Source organism: Parasteatoda tepidariorum, chromosome 3 (genome assembly GCF_982258835.1).
Source record: "Parasteatoda tepidariorum strain Cologne lab strain chromosome 3, Ptep-v5.0, whole genome shotgun sequence".
NCBI lineage: Eukaryota > Metazoa > Arthropoda > Arachnida > Araneae > Theridiidae > Parasteatoda > Parasteatoda tepidariorum.
Window position 1 is genome coordinate 71,272,148 of NC_141757.1, and position 18,471 is coordinate 71,290,618.

Consider the following 18,471-nt stretch of genomic DNA (forward strand, 5'->3'; position numbering starts at 1 on the left):
GATCTAAAGTTTTCATCCCTTAATGTTAATTTTACTTTTTACTTACTCCTCTATACCTCAAGAATTAAGCGAATTAAAATATTTTTGCACAAAATTTTAAAATTTGTTAATCCAAAGATAATCCTATGCAAAAGATTCTTTTTAATAATCATTTATTATTTTACTTAGTAATAGACGAAAAAAATAGGAATTATAAGGTATACAAATTTTTACAAAATTATAAAAAAATTTATTTTCTTTGAAAAATAATACAAAATTTGAATAAAATTGGTAGAATAGTTCCTAAAATACATGAATTCAGTGCAAATCAAATGTGTCAAAAAAAGATTACTCAAATGCCTAATTCCTATTTAACGTGTCATAATATCAGGGTTTGTAAATCATGAGAAAATAAATATGGCAATAACTGCAAAAAACGGTCAAAATGGGACAATGGAGTACAATGGAATCAAACTTGTTAAAAAGTGATTACTCAAATGTGAGATTCAAAATTTATCATATTGTAATAGCATATTGAAAATATTTATTTGATCTAATTGCAGCCAAATTAAAAAATGGGACAAATTTACTGCAGTGATTAAATAATTTTTCTGCTACAAATAGGATTTTGAAACAAAATAGTCACTAATCAAAATATGTGTTTTTTTTTAAAAAAAACTAAAAAAAAAAAAAAAGAACAAGATTTTTTTCTAGCAAGCAATCTTGTTTGTGATTCCAAAATTACATTTTATGGTAATCATTTTTACAATTCTGTCCTTGCCACAGCATTTGAATACATAATTTTTATTTCAGTCTCATGTTCCTGAAGTTTATCGGAAGTTTGGTTTCACTCTTACAAATTAGTGTAAAACAAAACAAAAAAATTCGTATATTAACTCCTTAAGGGAAAAAAAGAATGCTTTTAAGGGAAGAATAAATGTCCTATTAATGGATTTTACAAGTTATGAAATTTGAATTTCAGATTAGCAAAACTCAGAAGAAAAAAATTTTGTCAACTCATAAATTTTGATTTGCAGAAATAGGTTAATCCACAGTCTTGAGTTTCACAGAACTCAGCAAATTAGTTGAAGAATTTCATGTGTGTTACATTTTTTTTAACTGAGATTTTTTGTTCATTCAAGTAATTTTACACTTTTCCTTGAATTGAAACTAAAGGGAGTCAATAAGAAGGAATAGGAAGTAAAAAACAATGTGAATACTTAAACAGAAAATATTTAAAAAAAATTAACACCCCATCAAAAAAATTTCAGGTTTAATTTTAACAAGTTTATAATCTGAACTTAAGAAATGGGATAACTTTTACTAATAAGAAAAATAATAAATTAACTTAAAAAAATAATAATACTACGTTTCAGAGTATGATCCAATGTTTCCTTGTCCATGGTCCCTGTATCAACTTTGAATCTGCAACACATTTTAGTTAAGAATTAAAGTTTAGTTTAATCTCTTGAGCAACTTTATTTTTGCAGGAGCAAAGGTATCATGGCAGCAAGCTGAATAAACTTGAGACAGGTACCACAACAGGATGCCATTAAAATGTTAGCACTTGAGACTCTCGATTACCAGACTGATCTTAAAATGATAAGTCGCAAATAATGCACTTTATATAAAGTTGATTAAAATATTTCCAAAAATAGAAAATAATTTGGAAATTGAACAAAAATAATTTAATTAAAAATTTTTGTTAGGAAAGACAAGCTTCATAAAGAAATGTTTATTTATAATATTTACGTAACAACAATACAATATACTGGAGGAAAAAAAGATTAGAAATGTCAATTTAAGTTTCAAAGGAATGAAAGACATCTTTGTACTGTTTTACAATGAAGCATAACACAGTATAAAACTGTACTGAATACATTTTATACATTCTTTCATATGAAAATAAAATTGCGCTTTAATATGCAATGTTTGCATTATAGCATATTAAGTTTGTTAATAATTATACATAATGACATTTTCGAAAAAATTGAGATTTCTTGTAGAGAAATCTTAGTAGTGTTATTTAACTATACAACATTAATATATTTAGGATTAATTTATTAACTAACAATCTTTTAGTACTTGGAACAATTAAAAGGTCTAATTACATTTAAAGAAACAAAGAGTATCCTTAGAAAGCCTGTCTTTTGGCAGCAATTTAAAATGCAAAGAATGTGAATGCTATGATGTTAACATTCCAAATGAGTGTTAGGGATTTATAAATACTGACAAGAAATAAAATTGAAAATTAATCTGGTTCTGTAATCAATATAGAATTAATAACTAACTAACATATATTAACAAGTTAGAAAAAATTCAAAGAAAAAGTATTAATACTTCAATGATAATAGCTTGTGGAGCATTTTTAATATTTTTCACAGGACCAGATGATTCTCCTTTGGAAAAAAAGAAACAATTAAAATAATTCAATGACTAATACATAATTAACAATAAATCGAACTAAGATTAGTAAAATACACTAAAAAACAGTGAAATTAAAATATACAGAAATGCATAAACTTATAATGCATATAGCGATTACAATAATAATAAAAATTTTCGGAGTGCAAATTTATCATACGGATTATGAAGATTCGCTTTATTTCCCTTTTTAAAATTGTCATAACAGGCATCCAACCAAAATGCGTCAATTACTACTACTTTAATTATCTAATTTTAAGCGCTCATCCTGGAGTAAAGGGTAGAAAAGTTTAATATTTTAGCTATTAGTTTGATATTAATATTTAGATTTCAGTTCTCAGCCTCTCTAAAAATAAATCTTAGTCACACTTAAAAATAAATACTTCTTAATCCTCATAAAGAAACAAGATTGTGACATTAAAATAAACATGAGAATATTTGGATAAGAAAATCAATTCTTAGAAATAGGGAGGGAGAAATAGAATTTAGAAAAATCTTAGTTGTGCCTAAGCTGATGTGCTACTGAATTTAAAAATTGGATAAATAAATATAAGATTGTTATTTAATAATCATCTAAAATGACTGATTAATCTCTATTATTCAAAACTACATGAATTTAAATAATACCCGTAATATTGTGCTAAAAAGCAAATGACCATTAATCATCATTGAATGTTGGTTCGTGAAAATATGCTATCCATAAATTAAAATCAATTGTCAATCACATAAATTCGATGAAATCTATATTTAACTGAAATTATTGTTTATATAATATTGTGCTTTTGAATGCATCACATTATTTTACAATTTTGTAAAAAATGTGATAGAATATGGAACGAAGGATTAATTTTTTATTAATAAAAAAACCAGTTTAAATCTGAGTTTACAGTTCAAGTTATAGACATTTCAGTTTAACTCAAATAATTAGGACTTCTGTAGCTATATTAGTAGCTTTATGACAGTGACATGCAATTCCATCTCATATAGTTGACAAGAATTAAGATAAAGTCGTCATTTTCATAAATTTGTTCTGAAAATTATTCTAATTTTTATTGATTGGCTTTAAAGAAAACATTTTTGTAAAATTGAGTACAAATTATAATTTTCCAACTTTTCCAAATGGAATAAAAAAAATATTTTATATTACCATATAGGTGTAGCTCAATTAAACTTATATTATTACTTTATTTTTTACAAAGTATGTTAAATAAGTTGATTACTTTTTTAAAAACGTAATTTACTTACCAGTGACTGAATTGTTGACAACATTCCCTTTGGTTGCGGAGCAAACTGCAACATAGCCCTCCTAAAAAGATAGGTTATTGAAACAAAAACAAGACTGTTTCTTTTCATTCCAAATTTTTAAAAAATTTTTTAATTAAAAACTGGTCTTACCTCCGGAGGATGCTTAAATGCTGTTTCACCAAAATTAAACTCCATTTCTGCATTCTGAAAATATAATTGTTTTCTTCTGTTTTAAAAGTGCTTTCCTGATAATATGCAAATAGTTTTTTCTTATTTGAAAATAAATTTTGCAATTATAAAATAAAATACAAAATATTTGAAAAATAAAACTGCAATTACATATAGTATGAATTTATCGTAACAAACATCTCATATTATGTAAATCTTTTAAAAGATCCTATTGTGTTAAAGAGATATTACTGGTACAAAAAAAATTTTTTTTTAAATAATAACTTAAAAATTGTTTTCCTATAATATGTATCAAAACCCATAGCTGCCAACACTGATAGAAAAAAATCCAGTAGATGTTTACTCAGAATTTTGAATAGTAATAGGCATTTAATTCATCAAAGATAGTTAAAATATTTTTTTAATTAACTTAAAAAGAGAGTTCTGAATAAAAATAACCTGAACATTTTGGAACAAAAAAAAAAGCGTTGAACTATTTTTTATAAATGAGGTTTGCATCATTATGAATTATTAATACTTATTTAAATATTCAAGCAATAATCTGCACAAAAATTCTATTTCAATAAGGATTTTTTTTTAGGAAATTTCCTCAATATTAGGGAATTTTCTAAAATGTACAAAAACCAGGAGAAATTTTAATGAAACCAGTAAACCAGGAGAAACTGGCCTAATCCAGTAGTCTACTGAAAAATCCAGTAGAGTTGGCAGTTATGCAAAACCTATTTACGGAAAAATACTTTTTCTCCTTTTTTTCACTCGAGCAATTTCATAAACAAAAAACAGATTGTATGAGTTTTTAATCATTATCTAAATCCTAATGCTCTGCTTTTCATCAATATTGCACGTGAAAAAATTAAATAATTTGTTGCAAACTATTACTTTTCCTTTTGTGCAAAATGGGCCTTTGTGTATAATTTTTTAAAAGGCTAAAAATTATTAACTACACAACTAAATGTACACAGAACACAAAGTAAAATTGGAAAATAATAGAACTGTATAGAAACAGTCAAAATCATCAAGCGAATCAAATATAGAACAATTGAAATTCCAATGTATTAAACCAGTAATTTTAGAATGATCTGTATATAACAATAGAAGATCTGTACATAACAATGGGAGAAAATGGCGGAAAATTTAATTTAATTGACTAATTAAAAATATTCACATCATGCATATAAAATGTAAACTATAAAACAATTTTTCATTTTATTCCACAGTTAGAAGCATTACAATAAAATCAATTCTTAAAAAAAAAATTCTTCAAATAAAAATTTATTAAAATTACTTCTTAAATATTAACACTAAAATAAACTTTGATATAAGCATTTTAGATAGTCTTACCTTTAAAACAACAGAAGGAAAGAAAACAGATCTTTTCAAATTACCAGGCACTTTAAAAGCTTCACCAAAATCAACACCTAAAAGTTATCCAAAAAAAATTTTTTTTTTGCATAAAAAATAATAATAAGCAAGTATACAAGATGACTGGAAAAAAATTAGACAAAAATGCAATGAGAAATTCAAAATAAAGCAAGCTAGAAAATCAAAATAAAGCATGAAAGTACAAGTATAGGAGCAAAAATTCCTCCAGTTGTGAAATCATCCCAAACACTGTTGATATTCAAACTGACAACTAGAGCAAAACACGGCAGAAAGCTTGCTGCATGGTAGACTATGTAAAATCTTTGTCTATTTCATTCATATGAAACATTTTCAGGCAGAATTTAGTTAAAGACTAAAGTGCCATTACACCATTATTTGATATGAAAATATTTTATATCAACAAAAATAAACAAATATTTTATGTATTCCAACACTCAACAAGCTACTTTTTGCCACGAGGACCAAATTTTGAATAACAGTGACTTGGAGTCTAAATTAAAACTTTAATATTTGCAGTTTGAAATTGTGTTTTTATTAACTAAATAAACTCATTACACAAATTGATTGTTGCTTGCCTATTGACTCATTTATCTTGAAACTACCCTAGACAAAAATAAATATTTTACCATTTTTTGAAAACTTAATCGAACTATTTTCAAGATCAAGATAACATCCAATAACATCATGCATTCCAAATGCCTGCAAAAATACAAAATATTATTTCAAACACTGATTGCAAATACTCAAATATTCAACTAAAAATATTTAAAACAATAATAATTTAAGATGTAATTTCGCATAAATTATAGAAAAGGTTTTTAACATATAAACTTCTAAAATCAAATTTGACGTTTCTTTTTCAGCCTACCCAACAGAAAATAATGTAAAGATCATATTTAAAATAAAATAGAATTATTATTTTTAAAAAAAAACATTTAAATCTACTGTGACAAAATAACACTGATTAATGCAATTAAATTTAATAAATAGTAAGTTTTAATATTAATTTTTTTTTCTTTCTTTTTTACATCAAGACCTTGTTTTTGTAATACATACATTTTAAATCTACAGAATCAACAAAAATGTGAACTTTCTGGGAGACAGATCAATTTTTTAATGGCAGTATCTTATGGAATGGAAAATAGTGTTTAAGCCTTTTACTTTTGATTATTTCTGTCATAATGAACCAGTTGTTTTAGAAAAAATATTATCATTACATTTAAAAAATAGATTTAAAAAAATAATTCAAGTATGAATACGTTTAGAGTGCGACTTCAGAAATCATACAAATGTAGTATACAATCAATAAAAAAGTTCTTTAAATAACTAGAGTTAAAAAGATTCTGTTTAACAAACAAATAGAAATTATCTAGCTTTTGACTGGTTTTTTATCTTTTTAAGTGTATTACTTACAAGATAATGTTATTTTATTGTAAAAATAATGCTTTAAAAATTTAACTGCTATCAAAATTTAAATAAATAAAAAGAAATCCCTTCATCAAGACTTTACATCTGGGAAAACAAATGAGTATTTTTTAGAAATTATTATCAACGGTGTAGAGCCCTTTACTATATAGGCATTTTGCCCAACAAAGTTTGCAATTTGAGATGAATTTTCATGTTGAAATCTAAAAACCATTCAGCATTGAATTGATACTTTTATAAAGATCAAAATATCAAATAAAGATAACATTACTTAACACAAAAATATTGGACACTTCTACAATTTTTTAGTTACTTTGGCAATGACATACGAGGGTTTATGATAGGGGTTAGGACTGTGATGTGTGTCATCTCTAAAGAATTTTACATTAAAAAAAAAGAATTTGACTGTGTTTTCAGCTTCAACTAATAAGGTTTTTCACAAATTTCAGTGTGAATCATGAGGAAAGAATTGTAGAGAATAAGAATATATAGTCTGATGCTTATTCAGGTTAAATGTTAAAGACTATGTACTATATTTTAGATCTATACATTTATAGAAATTTTTTAGTGACACAAGCTTTGAGAAACTTAAGTAAACTTTAAAAAATAATTATTTAGTAATTAATTTTAGCTTTACGAAAGCCGTTATTTAAAGATGCAGGTTGTTCTTTATTATAAACATCAATATTCTTTAAGGGAAATAGTATTACCATTTTAATGTTACACAAATGCCTTCTAGGTTTACCTACATTGCTATTTAAAATAACTTTTATGTTCTTAATTCCATGCATATAATTCTTCAAAAAAATTGAGTTTTCTTGTCATCTAATTCTTATTGTACAGAAAATCATTATGTGCTATACAGTTAAATTACTTTACAAAATATAATATCACAAAAATATGAAGGTTGTAAAAATTCATAAGGTGATATTAAAAGATTTTTAACGCTTAGAAAAAATTTGAGGAAAAAATTAGAACAAAATGTGGTAACAATCTTGTCAGTAGCTTCATTTATTTCTTTTCAAAATTTAGCAATTCTCATTTCTCAAACATTCACACGCACACATAAAATAAATACATACTTCTCCATAGGACTCAAAATTCTTGGCAAAAGACTTCTTTCCTGTACCTCCAAATCCAAATCCCTGTCGGTCAGTTCCTAAAAAGGAATCCAAATAAATCCACATAATGTGTTTACGATAGACACGTGAATTAACAAAACAAGAGTAGAATTTCCCCTTAACAGTTGAACTAGTTTATCACAAGAATTGTTGTAACAAGAAAATTTTTTATAAATGGTTGATGTATAGTTAAGAAGTCTACATAGACATTGGATTGCCGAGCACAACTTGGATTTAAAGGGACTTTTTCATGTAACTATTTCACAATTTTCATCACCATTACATCAAAAATTAAGTTTTTGCCTGTTGGTAGAAATTGAGGAAAGGTGTAAGAAGTTCACTTGATTTCAAAGAGATTAAAAAAATGAATTATCTAAACAACAAAGATAAAGAGGTTCTCATTGATATTGTTATAAGTGTAATAAGCAATCTCTTAATTAATTGAGACTGTCCAGAAAAGATTTAAATGCTTTTCTAAAATTAAAGACATCAAATATATTCAGGACTAGAGTGTTGATGATAATTTTTCTTTTTATGCATTTTTTGTATGCTAAGTTGTTTATTCCTTTATAGAGAACTGTTCATATTTTTAGGGGTCATTTTTTCAGATAAAAGACTTCCCCTCCTTTTTTCAATAATTTATTTTATAAATTTTAAATGAAGTTTTTCATTTTCGCTGATTTTACTTCTGAATTATTTTTTTTTCTTTAAAAATTAGTATAAATTTTAATTTGAATCATGTTATTTTAAATATCCTCCTCATGTTGCACACAGTTTTTCAAGATATAAAAAATTTGCTTTAGGAGACTATGCAATGTCTCAATTTAAAGAATTTTATAAACATATTATAATACAATGCAATTCCGATGATCTTGATGACTTATTTAAAAAAAATTTAAATCCCTATTTATTTATTTTATTTAGATTTTATTTCATTCATAAATTAAATATTTATTTTAATTATCTTATTTCAAACTAAATTTATAACCACAAGCTATGATTTAGTATTTTTTTTATATAGAAAAAGGTAATAAACGCGTTTTTGTAAATTTAAAAGGGTGGTATTATTATTAAGGTCATTTTCAATGGCTCTTTAGAAGGGGGTTTCTTTTGTAGTAAGATTATTAGAAATTTTTAGGTCATCATCATCCTAGCTCAGATGATAATATAAACAGTGCTACAAATGATATACTTGAAAAGTTACTCAGTAAAAAATTAAGGCATCACAAACAAAACATCAGTATTCATCTTTATGCATAAATAAAAAAGTAATAAAAGTAGGCCTTTTTGCGACAGCTTTTACTAAAATTTGAAAACTGTGACAAACTAGCAAAGTGATCAATTGCAATGGGCAGATTTTATCAGTTTTTAAGTTCTCATAACAAACGAGTTCAACTCTATTAAACTTCAATTGAGAAAATAAAACATTTTATACAAAATAACAAAATTAAAATCTAAGTGATATAGGGTTTCATCTTGGTTGGCAGTAAAATTAATATAGATACAATGTAAAAGACACAAATAAACAAATTTGAAAGATTAACAGCTGTTTAAGTACTATAAGCAAATAGATGTACAAAAAATTGAAAGGATCTAATAAAACTTTGAATCACAATTTTTTATTTGGAATTTCTCCAACCCTATAGCGTACTTTCATTAAACCAACAATTAAAGTACATCATAGTAATTATGAATTATTTTGTAGTGTAAGTTGATAAAAAAATAGGAATTCAAAATAAAAATTAAAACATTACAAGAATAGATATTGACCTAAATATCTAAACAAATAATTATGCATAAATCTGACTATAATATAAAAATGTAATGAGGCTATAACATTTTCCAGTGTTTTTATTGGATGAACAAGTCACATTAGATGTAACAAATCACAACAGATAGGTTCAGCTGTCATCAGTACCAAACGAGTAAAAGTTTTCTTAATATCCACCTTTAAATTAGTTATAAATTTTATCAATTTATTACATAAAATTAAAAGCTTAAGACTAAAACTGCAATTAATAAGAATTTGTTCATTCAACAATACTTGATTTAGAAAATTTATTTTGTATCCTTTCGTGCTGAATCTTATTCATATATGCCACTTTGAAACACTCTCATTTCCTAGTTGACACTCTGAGGTGCCAGAACGCTTTCTCCTTCACCCCGACTGCTACAAATTTGTAACAGTGTTTTGGTTTTAAAAACCATGATTTTTGGTACAAGATAGCATTTTATGTCCATCATATTTGAAATGAGAAACATATTATTCACATACATTTGGTTTTTGATTATATAAACATGAGGAAATATTTCTGTTAATTGTTTAAAATAAATAGAAAAAAGAAGAACTTTAGTCAAAAGCTTTCTTAGTACTGAACATCGCTCAGACATGTTTTGTACTTTTGTAAGCAGGCTTTGTCAAGCAAGTTATGTTGTTCCTACATTATTTTCAACAGACGGTTTTAAAGTAAAAATATCGTAATTTTGAGGAGATATGTTTTGACTAAAAAGGGAAAGTATTTCATCAGAAAGGCTGCACCATCAGATGCGGCACAAAATTTTACTGCATGATCGATAGCAGAGTTAAAGCATCTGTTACAAATAACAATTTACATATAAAATAAAAGATTAAAAGTTTAAAAGTCTTTAAAGCAATTACTAAATATACAATAAATTATTCTATGCAATCTTACTTAAGATCAGAAAGTATTTATTTCGATGGCTAAAATATGATATTTACATAAAATCATTTAACATGCATTCCTGTTCAATTTATCAATTGATTATAAAGTTTTATTTCAATTTAAATTTCAAAATCCAATATTTTCAAATGCAAAACCGAAAACAAATTCATTTACAAAAATTAATTTAATTATTTTATGATATTGATTTATTTTGAATTTTTTCATCAGGAACAAGTAAGAATTGTATTTATTTGCGTAACTAAAATAAAATTAAAAAAAGTGCAACAATTATTTTAAAATGACTATTTACCAAGATCTAAGGAAGCAGCAGGTGTGGACCAACCAACACGACAGAGACCTTCATCTGTAACTTTAGCTTCAAAATAATATTTTCCTATGACAAGAAAGAATGCAAAAATAAAGGATTACTGACATTAACAAAATATATGCATTCACAAAGCATGAGAAAAGATTTACCTAGCGCAAAGCTATGAATAATACAAGTTAGAGATAAGATTTTTAGTACTTTTTACACAATAAAAAGCTAACACTGAGAATTTTTTTAGACACTGACGGTAGGCAAGGAGTACTAGAATTATGCAAAATTTATTATTGCTAAGTTTTCATAGCTTTTACCAAAGTTTTATAGCTAAATGAAAACTTCCTAAAACTATTGAATAAGCACACATGAGAAGCAAAGGAAGGATTTAAGATAATATAAAAATATATAGGAGGGAAAGGATTATTGCAAAAAATACATTAAAGAAAAATTATTAAAAAATCTACGGTTTTCAATATTTTAGAATAAGTTGAAAAAGACAAATAGTTTCAGAAATCTTCTTTTAATGTCATCAAACATAAAAGTAGAATTTCTTTTAAAATGAAAATTTTCAATGAATATTAGTACAACATTTTCACTATTATGTTACTGGCAAAGTTGCATCGAATTTTTAAAGGAGATAAATAATAATTTTTTCAAAAAAGGTATTTTATTTCTTTTTTAGACTAAATCACTGTTTCCACATGAGAATAAACTTTTTTCAGCTTAAATATATTTTATAAACACTTAAATCTGTAACTTTGTGGGCACTTTTCATTTGTCAAACCACACACATAATAAAGCTACTATGCTTTACTGCTGGAGCAAACTAATTGAAAAATGTCCTTGTTCAATATTGTTTTTAAATTAATTAATATTAGGCACAATAGTTTGTAGTTAGACACACAGTTTGAAAGATTCTATTTCAAAATATGCTCAAGAACAACAAGATCTAAAAGATTAAATCAGGGCTCGAAAAAACTCAGAAATTTTACCCGTCCCTGAGGACGGCTTGTCCAACAATGCACCCGTCCTCCGTTGAAACTAACCCGTCGCTTTTAAATAAATAAAAATATAATTTTCTCCTATTTATAACAAACATTTATATAAATTGCACAATGAATTAGTCGTTACTAGGATTGCATTATACAGTAATAAAAGAAATACTAGGTTATTAATAGTAACCTAGTATTTCTTTTATGAACTAATTTAAATGACAAGGGTCAAGTTATCTGGAATGTCAATTTATCCGAGGGTACTGCGTTTTTTAAATGAATCAAATATGACGTTTGCCAGTTCCACAATCAAGCCAATGATTTACAGAGGTTTCTGAACAGAAATCTGAAAGGGGTTTTCTATTTAGGTAGATGTTCATAATTGCTTTTAAAGCTTCTTGTTTAAGACAAGTACGTATTGTGTTTTTTTGTAAGTTTATTGCTGCAAAGCCCCTTTCAACCGCTGCAGTACTCCCAGACAGAGAAAACATCAATATATGCGCAGTATGTTGCTGTATTGAGGGTCATTTTGCTGCCTTGTAACTTAGAAGACTCTTGTAAGATAACAAAAATGGAAAATGTATCACGAACATTAACGGGAAAATGGCCGTCCGCGCGGATGTCGGATTCGAGAAATTCGTTGTCCGCGGAGAATTTTTGACCGTCGAGGACGGGCGGACGGGCTGTTTTTCGAGCCCTGGATTAAATTGTTTTAAAAATGGTTATAAAGATTCATTATAAATCATACTTCATCATACTGCTTAAAATAAATTAATTTATTAATAAACAGAAATTCAAATACAAACCTTCACCCTGTACACCTTTGGTAGCTCTACAACCATGCCATTCTTTGGGTTCTCTGCACTGACATGTTTTGCCATCAGGGCTTACAGCTGATAAAAAGAAAATTGCAATTATTAACACATACATTCTAAATATTACATAATATTTATAATGTCTGTTTAATTTAACTAATGAGAAATAAGTATGAAGCCTAAGAAATTTTGTAACCTAAATAATTACAATTAAACAATGCACACAAAAACTAAAAAGTTGAATGATATGAATGGAAATAAATAAAAAAAATGGGAATAACTTTTATGATGTAAGAAGGTAGTATATAGAATAAGAAATTATGAAGTATGTATTACAAGAAATAGGGAACTATGTGTTTTATATTTAAGCAGTTTTGTTAATTGTTTTATAAATCTAAAGTGAATGCAACAATCAATAAAAATTTAATTATTATCAACAGTATTCTCCATTAGAGAACAATATACATTCAAATTCATCAAATCATTCAGCCAATTTTTTTAATTTAATGGAACCTTTAAAAATATTTATGACCTTAATTCATGAATATGCACTATATTTTACATAATTCAAAGAGAAAGTTATCAAAAAATTATTGAGTTACAATTCTTAGAAATTTTAGAAAATCAACAATTTAATAAAGAGACTAGATTTTAACCCTTATTTTCTGAAATAAAAAAAAAATCTTTGCTCAAGTTTTGATTTAAACATTTTAGCTATTTCTTTTAAAGTTGCTACTTCCCTTATGCTCATTTGAATAATTATGAAGAAATTTTCTTTGCCTAAAAGGGTTAATCTCTACAAACCAATGGTTTTTTGTACAATAATAACAATCAAGATACTTTATAAACAATTATGTATCTTCATAAGAAATAAAATTTTAATAAAACTCTACAGTAAGAAAAATAGTTGTATTTTCAAGCACTCAATTCTATTTATGACAGAATTACAAATGTGGCTCTTAATTATTATTATTTTTCTCTTTTTTTTTTACTTTAGTAGTAATTTTAATTGCATCGAATATTTTTTTTTAAAAAACAGAACCACTTTCTAATAACATTAGCTGAATTGAAAGAGCTTCCTCAATTGAATTTGTAACACAATCAAAATACATTTTAAACTTAAAATAATAAGCCATATTACTTACCCAAAGCAGTTCCTCGATCATAATAGCTCATTCGCCATTTTGTAGCTGAAAAAATTTTTTATTGATCATTTTAAAAAGTTTATTTTGATATAGATTAAAAAACAGAAAGAGAAAAAATTGGTGCACATAAATACACAAAAGTTTTTCATTACATACACAGGAAGATAATTTTAAAGAATTAACAATTTATTGTTTAAATATTAATTTTTTAAAATTACTTGTAAAAATTAATTATTTAAAATTACTAGTAAATATTAATTATTTAAAATCACTAGTAAATATTAATTCTTTAAAATCACTAGTAAAATAGTAATTCTTCAAAATTACATAATATATCTCTCTAGAGAAAGTGTAACCAACAGATTTTAAAATAATATAAATATTTTTAACTAAAAACTCTTCATACTTGAAATTGTATAGACCAACACTAATTGAAAAAATTGTAAAACTATATTTCTTTAAAAATTATTTTCAACTCATTGAATATTAAGAAACATTAAATTATTACATTGTGATCCTGCTCCACTATCCGATTTCTTTCCTTTTCCACTCCTTTCATCTGCCAAAGTTTCCCAAACTATTTGAAGGATAGGTAAACAAAATGCACCAGTTTTTCCACTACCAGTTTCAGCAGCCTACATGAAAAGTATATAATTAATATGACAGGTAAAACAGACAAAAATTGCAATTTAAGATACTATGATAAAAAGCATTTAAATATTCCATTTTATTTATGCCACAAATTAATTGTTTAAGAAAAGCTTTTCCTTGTTTTAAACAGGCATAAGTAATTCACACTTTTTTTTTAATGAATTTTTTAAGGATGCAGATGAGGAAAAAATATTAAACTAAATTTCATTTGGTCTTTTGGGTAGAATTGTTCAGATTTTAAAATAAATATTAAAATAGAATTGCCTCAACAATGTGCAAATTATAAGTACGTAAATCAATTCATAAAAAATTGAAGAATTATTGAAACTGTGGTCAAGAGCATAACTCAACTATATCGTAAATAATAAAAAAAAAATTGCAATTTACGTATTGCTGAAATTTATTTAGTCATAACAATAATTGAATATTAAAATAGCAAAAATATAGAAATTACACAAACAGGAAAAAATGAAAGAGTTTTGAATTTTTATTCAAAATGAAAAGAATGAAGTAAACATGAAGTAAATAGATAAAAATGTAGATTAATAAATAAAATATTTTACCATTAATACATCACCACCTCCTAGAATCAATGGGATAGCTTCAGATTGGACATCTGTAGGCAAACTGAAAAAAAATCAAACAACAATCATATGATATGAGAAAAGTGATGAAGTTATTAATAGCTTATAAGATAAAGGACAAAATAGCTCAAAATTCCTTTTGATCTTAAATGAAATTTTTTAAAAAGTAGCTTAAATAAAATCAATTTGTAAAAACAACATGTTTACTTTGTTTTTAAAAATAGCAAAAAAAGTAAAAAAGTGAACAATATGAATAACTTGAAATCTAATGATCAGATTTCTGCCCACTAAGTTCGTGTTTCTTACTTAAACTGAGCTAATAAATTAGAACAGAAAATATTTTAAGTTACAAAATCAGACACAAAAATATACATATCGCTTATTTTTGAGGGATTCAGATTATTAACGTTCAAAATATAATGAGCCTCAAATATTGACTCTCAAAATATTAATTCACCCACTGTAGTTAAAATAACAAGCCATGGTGTTAATTTTTTATTAAAATTCATATTTTCATAGTATAATGGAACCCCGATTTTATGTAGTCTGTTTTGTACAATGTCCTGCTCTCTACATCTCTGCATTATATTCTGCTTCTCTGTAAAAATTACCTATACCGGTAATGTTAGAATATCCCGGATTTTTTAAGAAAATATCATTTGACGTATTTTTCTTAATCCTTGTTAAAAAATTTCTTTGAAAACTGAATTTAAAAAAATATGACTACAAAAGCAAAAAATTACTTTGTGTCTTGATCAGTGCACAGGCCAATTGGAGCTTAAATTTAAAATGCATGAGGAATTTTTCCAAATAACTACACAAGCAAATTCCAACCTTTAGATCTAGCAATCCTGTGATTAATTAAAAAAGATTATGTGAAACAACTGGTTCAAAAATCAATTCTTCCGGTGACCAACAAGATGATTCTAAAGCTAAGACAAATGTTCAGAAAATTCTGAATCTGTTTTTTGCCTCAAGAGACAGTGTTGATAAAAAATACATTACCGATTTGGGTAGGATTCACACCAGTATGGAGACAATTATCGCCAAATGTTCTACAAATGTCGCTAAAATTATACGCATGGGCAACAAATTTATCACCTTTTAATATGTTTAGAATTTATAAAATAGTAATGATAAGTAAATTTTTGCCTCGAATTCCATGCATTTAAAAAATAACTCTCGTACTCGTATTGGTTTAAGTATAGTATAGAACTGAAATGCATTGTATTCAAATGGAGTAACTGAATGTGACTGGTATAAAAAAATTTGTAATTAAATTTTGAAATTTCAAATTTGCATGCTATGCTGTGCTTTGCATTCATGCTCTGACAATATAATATTATGTTTATCAATAAAATAATATGTTTTACTCCTTTAGAATAGACTCTTATAATGTTTAATTTGAATTTTAAAATTTCTGGATAATTAATTTTTAATATAATATTTTGTTAGTTCTTAATTTCTTTGTTTTTCTCATTTATTAATTTATTTGGTCTCAGCATTTTAGCTTCTATGCTGAATCTATTTACTAATATTATTAATATTATTTTAGCTTTTTTCATTTAATTTTAATAAATACTAATCTTCCATCATCATGGGAAATGAACCTAATTAGTAACTATAGCTATATAGATAGAAATTAATATTCCTGATGTGCATTGGAACATGAATTATGTAAAATGTAATTGAATTATGCAAATGAATTATGTAAAGTCAATTTTTTTTCCTCAAGTGTGTTGACCATATAAAATTTTTGGACAACTTAATGCATATCTAGGTGGTCCTGTTGGACTACTAAATTTTCATTACTGGTGAGAATCCAACCAATGGGTTTAATACAGACTTCATCATTTTCAATGAGAATATTTGCTCTTCAGATGAAGATTGTATGGATAAAAGACCTGTACATCGACTGCAACACATCTCATTATTTCACTAATTCTTTTATTATATGATTTCTTGCCCGTTTCTGATGAAAATGCTTAAGGCGATAGAGAAGAAATACCAAAATGTGCACCCACAACTGATCAAGAGATTTAAACCATAAAAAACTCTGAAACAAAATTTATTTGCAAATTCAAACTAAGAAACAATTTTTGAAAAAAATTTTTTACTGTTGAGCAAGCAATTGTTAAAATTGTGTGTAAAAATAAAAATGAAAGAAGAATTTAAAAATTAAACATATATTACAATAATTCATCTGATAAGTGTACATTTTGTAAAATTTGCTTCTTGTTCTGATTTTACGTTTTACCACTTAATGTATTTTTAACCACTGGTCTGACGGAAAACGTGAAATTAGGGTTTCGTTGTAATACCCAAGATGCTAAAAGTTGATACATAGGCAAGAATATTACAAAATAAATTAAATATAAATAATAAAATAAATATATTACAATATAGTAGAAAAGAAAATTATTTACTTCCATTCCATTTCTTCAACAGCTTGAGCTATCTCAGACAAAACACCCATTTCTATAAATAAATAAAAATTATAGATTATGATACCCTAAGTAATAAGTGTAGAAAAAAAAATAATGATTCATAAAAAATAAAAGTAGAATAAAAAAAATAGTAACTTAAACAATGGAAGTAATACAATCAAATTCTACATGATATTCAAGAAATAAATTAAAAATCTAAAATTTCTAATTCAAAGAAGATTTCATCATCATCTGCAACTAAATAACATCAGCTGAAAATATCAGAGAAAGGTGTCAATTTTTCTATAAAAAAATAATAAATCTTGTTCAAAATGGGCCCTAATTTAAAAATTTAATGGTTTGATAACTGATATTTTTCATAAAATGTTTTGACACACTACCCTTTAAAACACAAAGTTTTGTAAAACTCTATTCAATTTTACAAAGGAAGATTGCCGAGTCAGAAACTTTGCCAAAATAATGGGGAAGACTTTTTGTATCAATATTTGTGCCATAATAATAAACGTCATATTTTTTAGATAACTGAATAGAATTGTAAAGCTCATCGACACTCCTAAGCAAGTCATTATACATATATGAACCTCCTAAGGGTTCATGGTGGGGGAGATGTTTCTGTTTAAAGTAGTTCTCAAAATAAAATATAGATGGCAGAATAAAGTCACGTGATTAGTAAATGTTAATTTTTGTTTTCTGTATATGTAGTTTAGTTCTCTATGCGTTTTGTTTCAATAAAGTTGTGTTATTGAAACCGGCATGGTAATTTCAAAGTGATATTTCCCTGAGACGAATACCCTTTTACATTTTGTGGTGGCCAATGTGGGGCAATTTATGAAAAAATAAAAATTTAATGGTGCAGTTTTTAATAAAAAGGTAATATTTAAAAACAATTATCAGTAAAACCTAAAATCACTAAAAAATTCATTGATATACTCCCTCCCAAATAAAGATGTGAATATCTCCAGAATCTGGTGCAAATTTTAGCTATGTAACTAGACAACATAAAAAATATCTTACTAAAATGAAGGAATAAAATTAAAAATTAGCGTTAAATAATTATCAATAAAA

The 18,471-nt window shown here is 25.8% G+C and overlaps 1 protein-coding gene across 1 annotated transcript in view; it reads right to left on the reverse strand.

The window, feature by feature from the left end:
* Ddx1 (ATP-dependent RNA helicase Ddx1) overlaps positions 1–18,471 on the reverse strand; it is a 47,300-nt gene that overhangs the window by 14,504 nt on the left and 14,325 nt on the right. Inside the window, exons 3-14 of the mRNA XM_087159512.1 lie at positions 17,386–17,437; positions 14,939–15,002; positions 14,233–14,359; positions 13,725–13,769; positions 12,571–12,657; positions 10,761–10,844; positions 7,728–7,804; positions 5,847–5,919; positions 5,179–5,255; positions 3,799–3,852; positions 3,649–3,709; positions 2,320–2,378 (exon numbers count right to left, since the gene is read on the reverse strand). Coding sequence (XP_087015638.1) covers positions 2,320–2,378; positions 3,649–3,709; positions 3,799–3,852; positions 5,179–5,255; positions 5,847–5,919; positions 7,728–7,804; positions 10,761–10,844; positions 12,571–12,657; positions 13,725–13,769; positions 14,233–14,359; positions 14,939–15,002; positions 17,386–17,437 — 860 coding nt within the window. The remainder of the gene's footprint in view (positions 1–2,319; positions 2,379–3,648; positions 3,710–3,798; positions 3,853–5,178; positions 5,256–5,846; positions 5,920–7,727; positions 7,805–10,760; positions 10,845–12,570; positions 12,658–13,724; positions 13,770–14,232; positions 14,360–14,938; positions 15,003–17,385; positions 17,438–18,471) is intronic.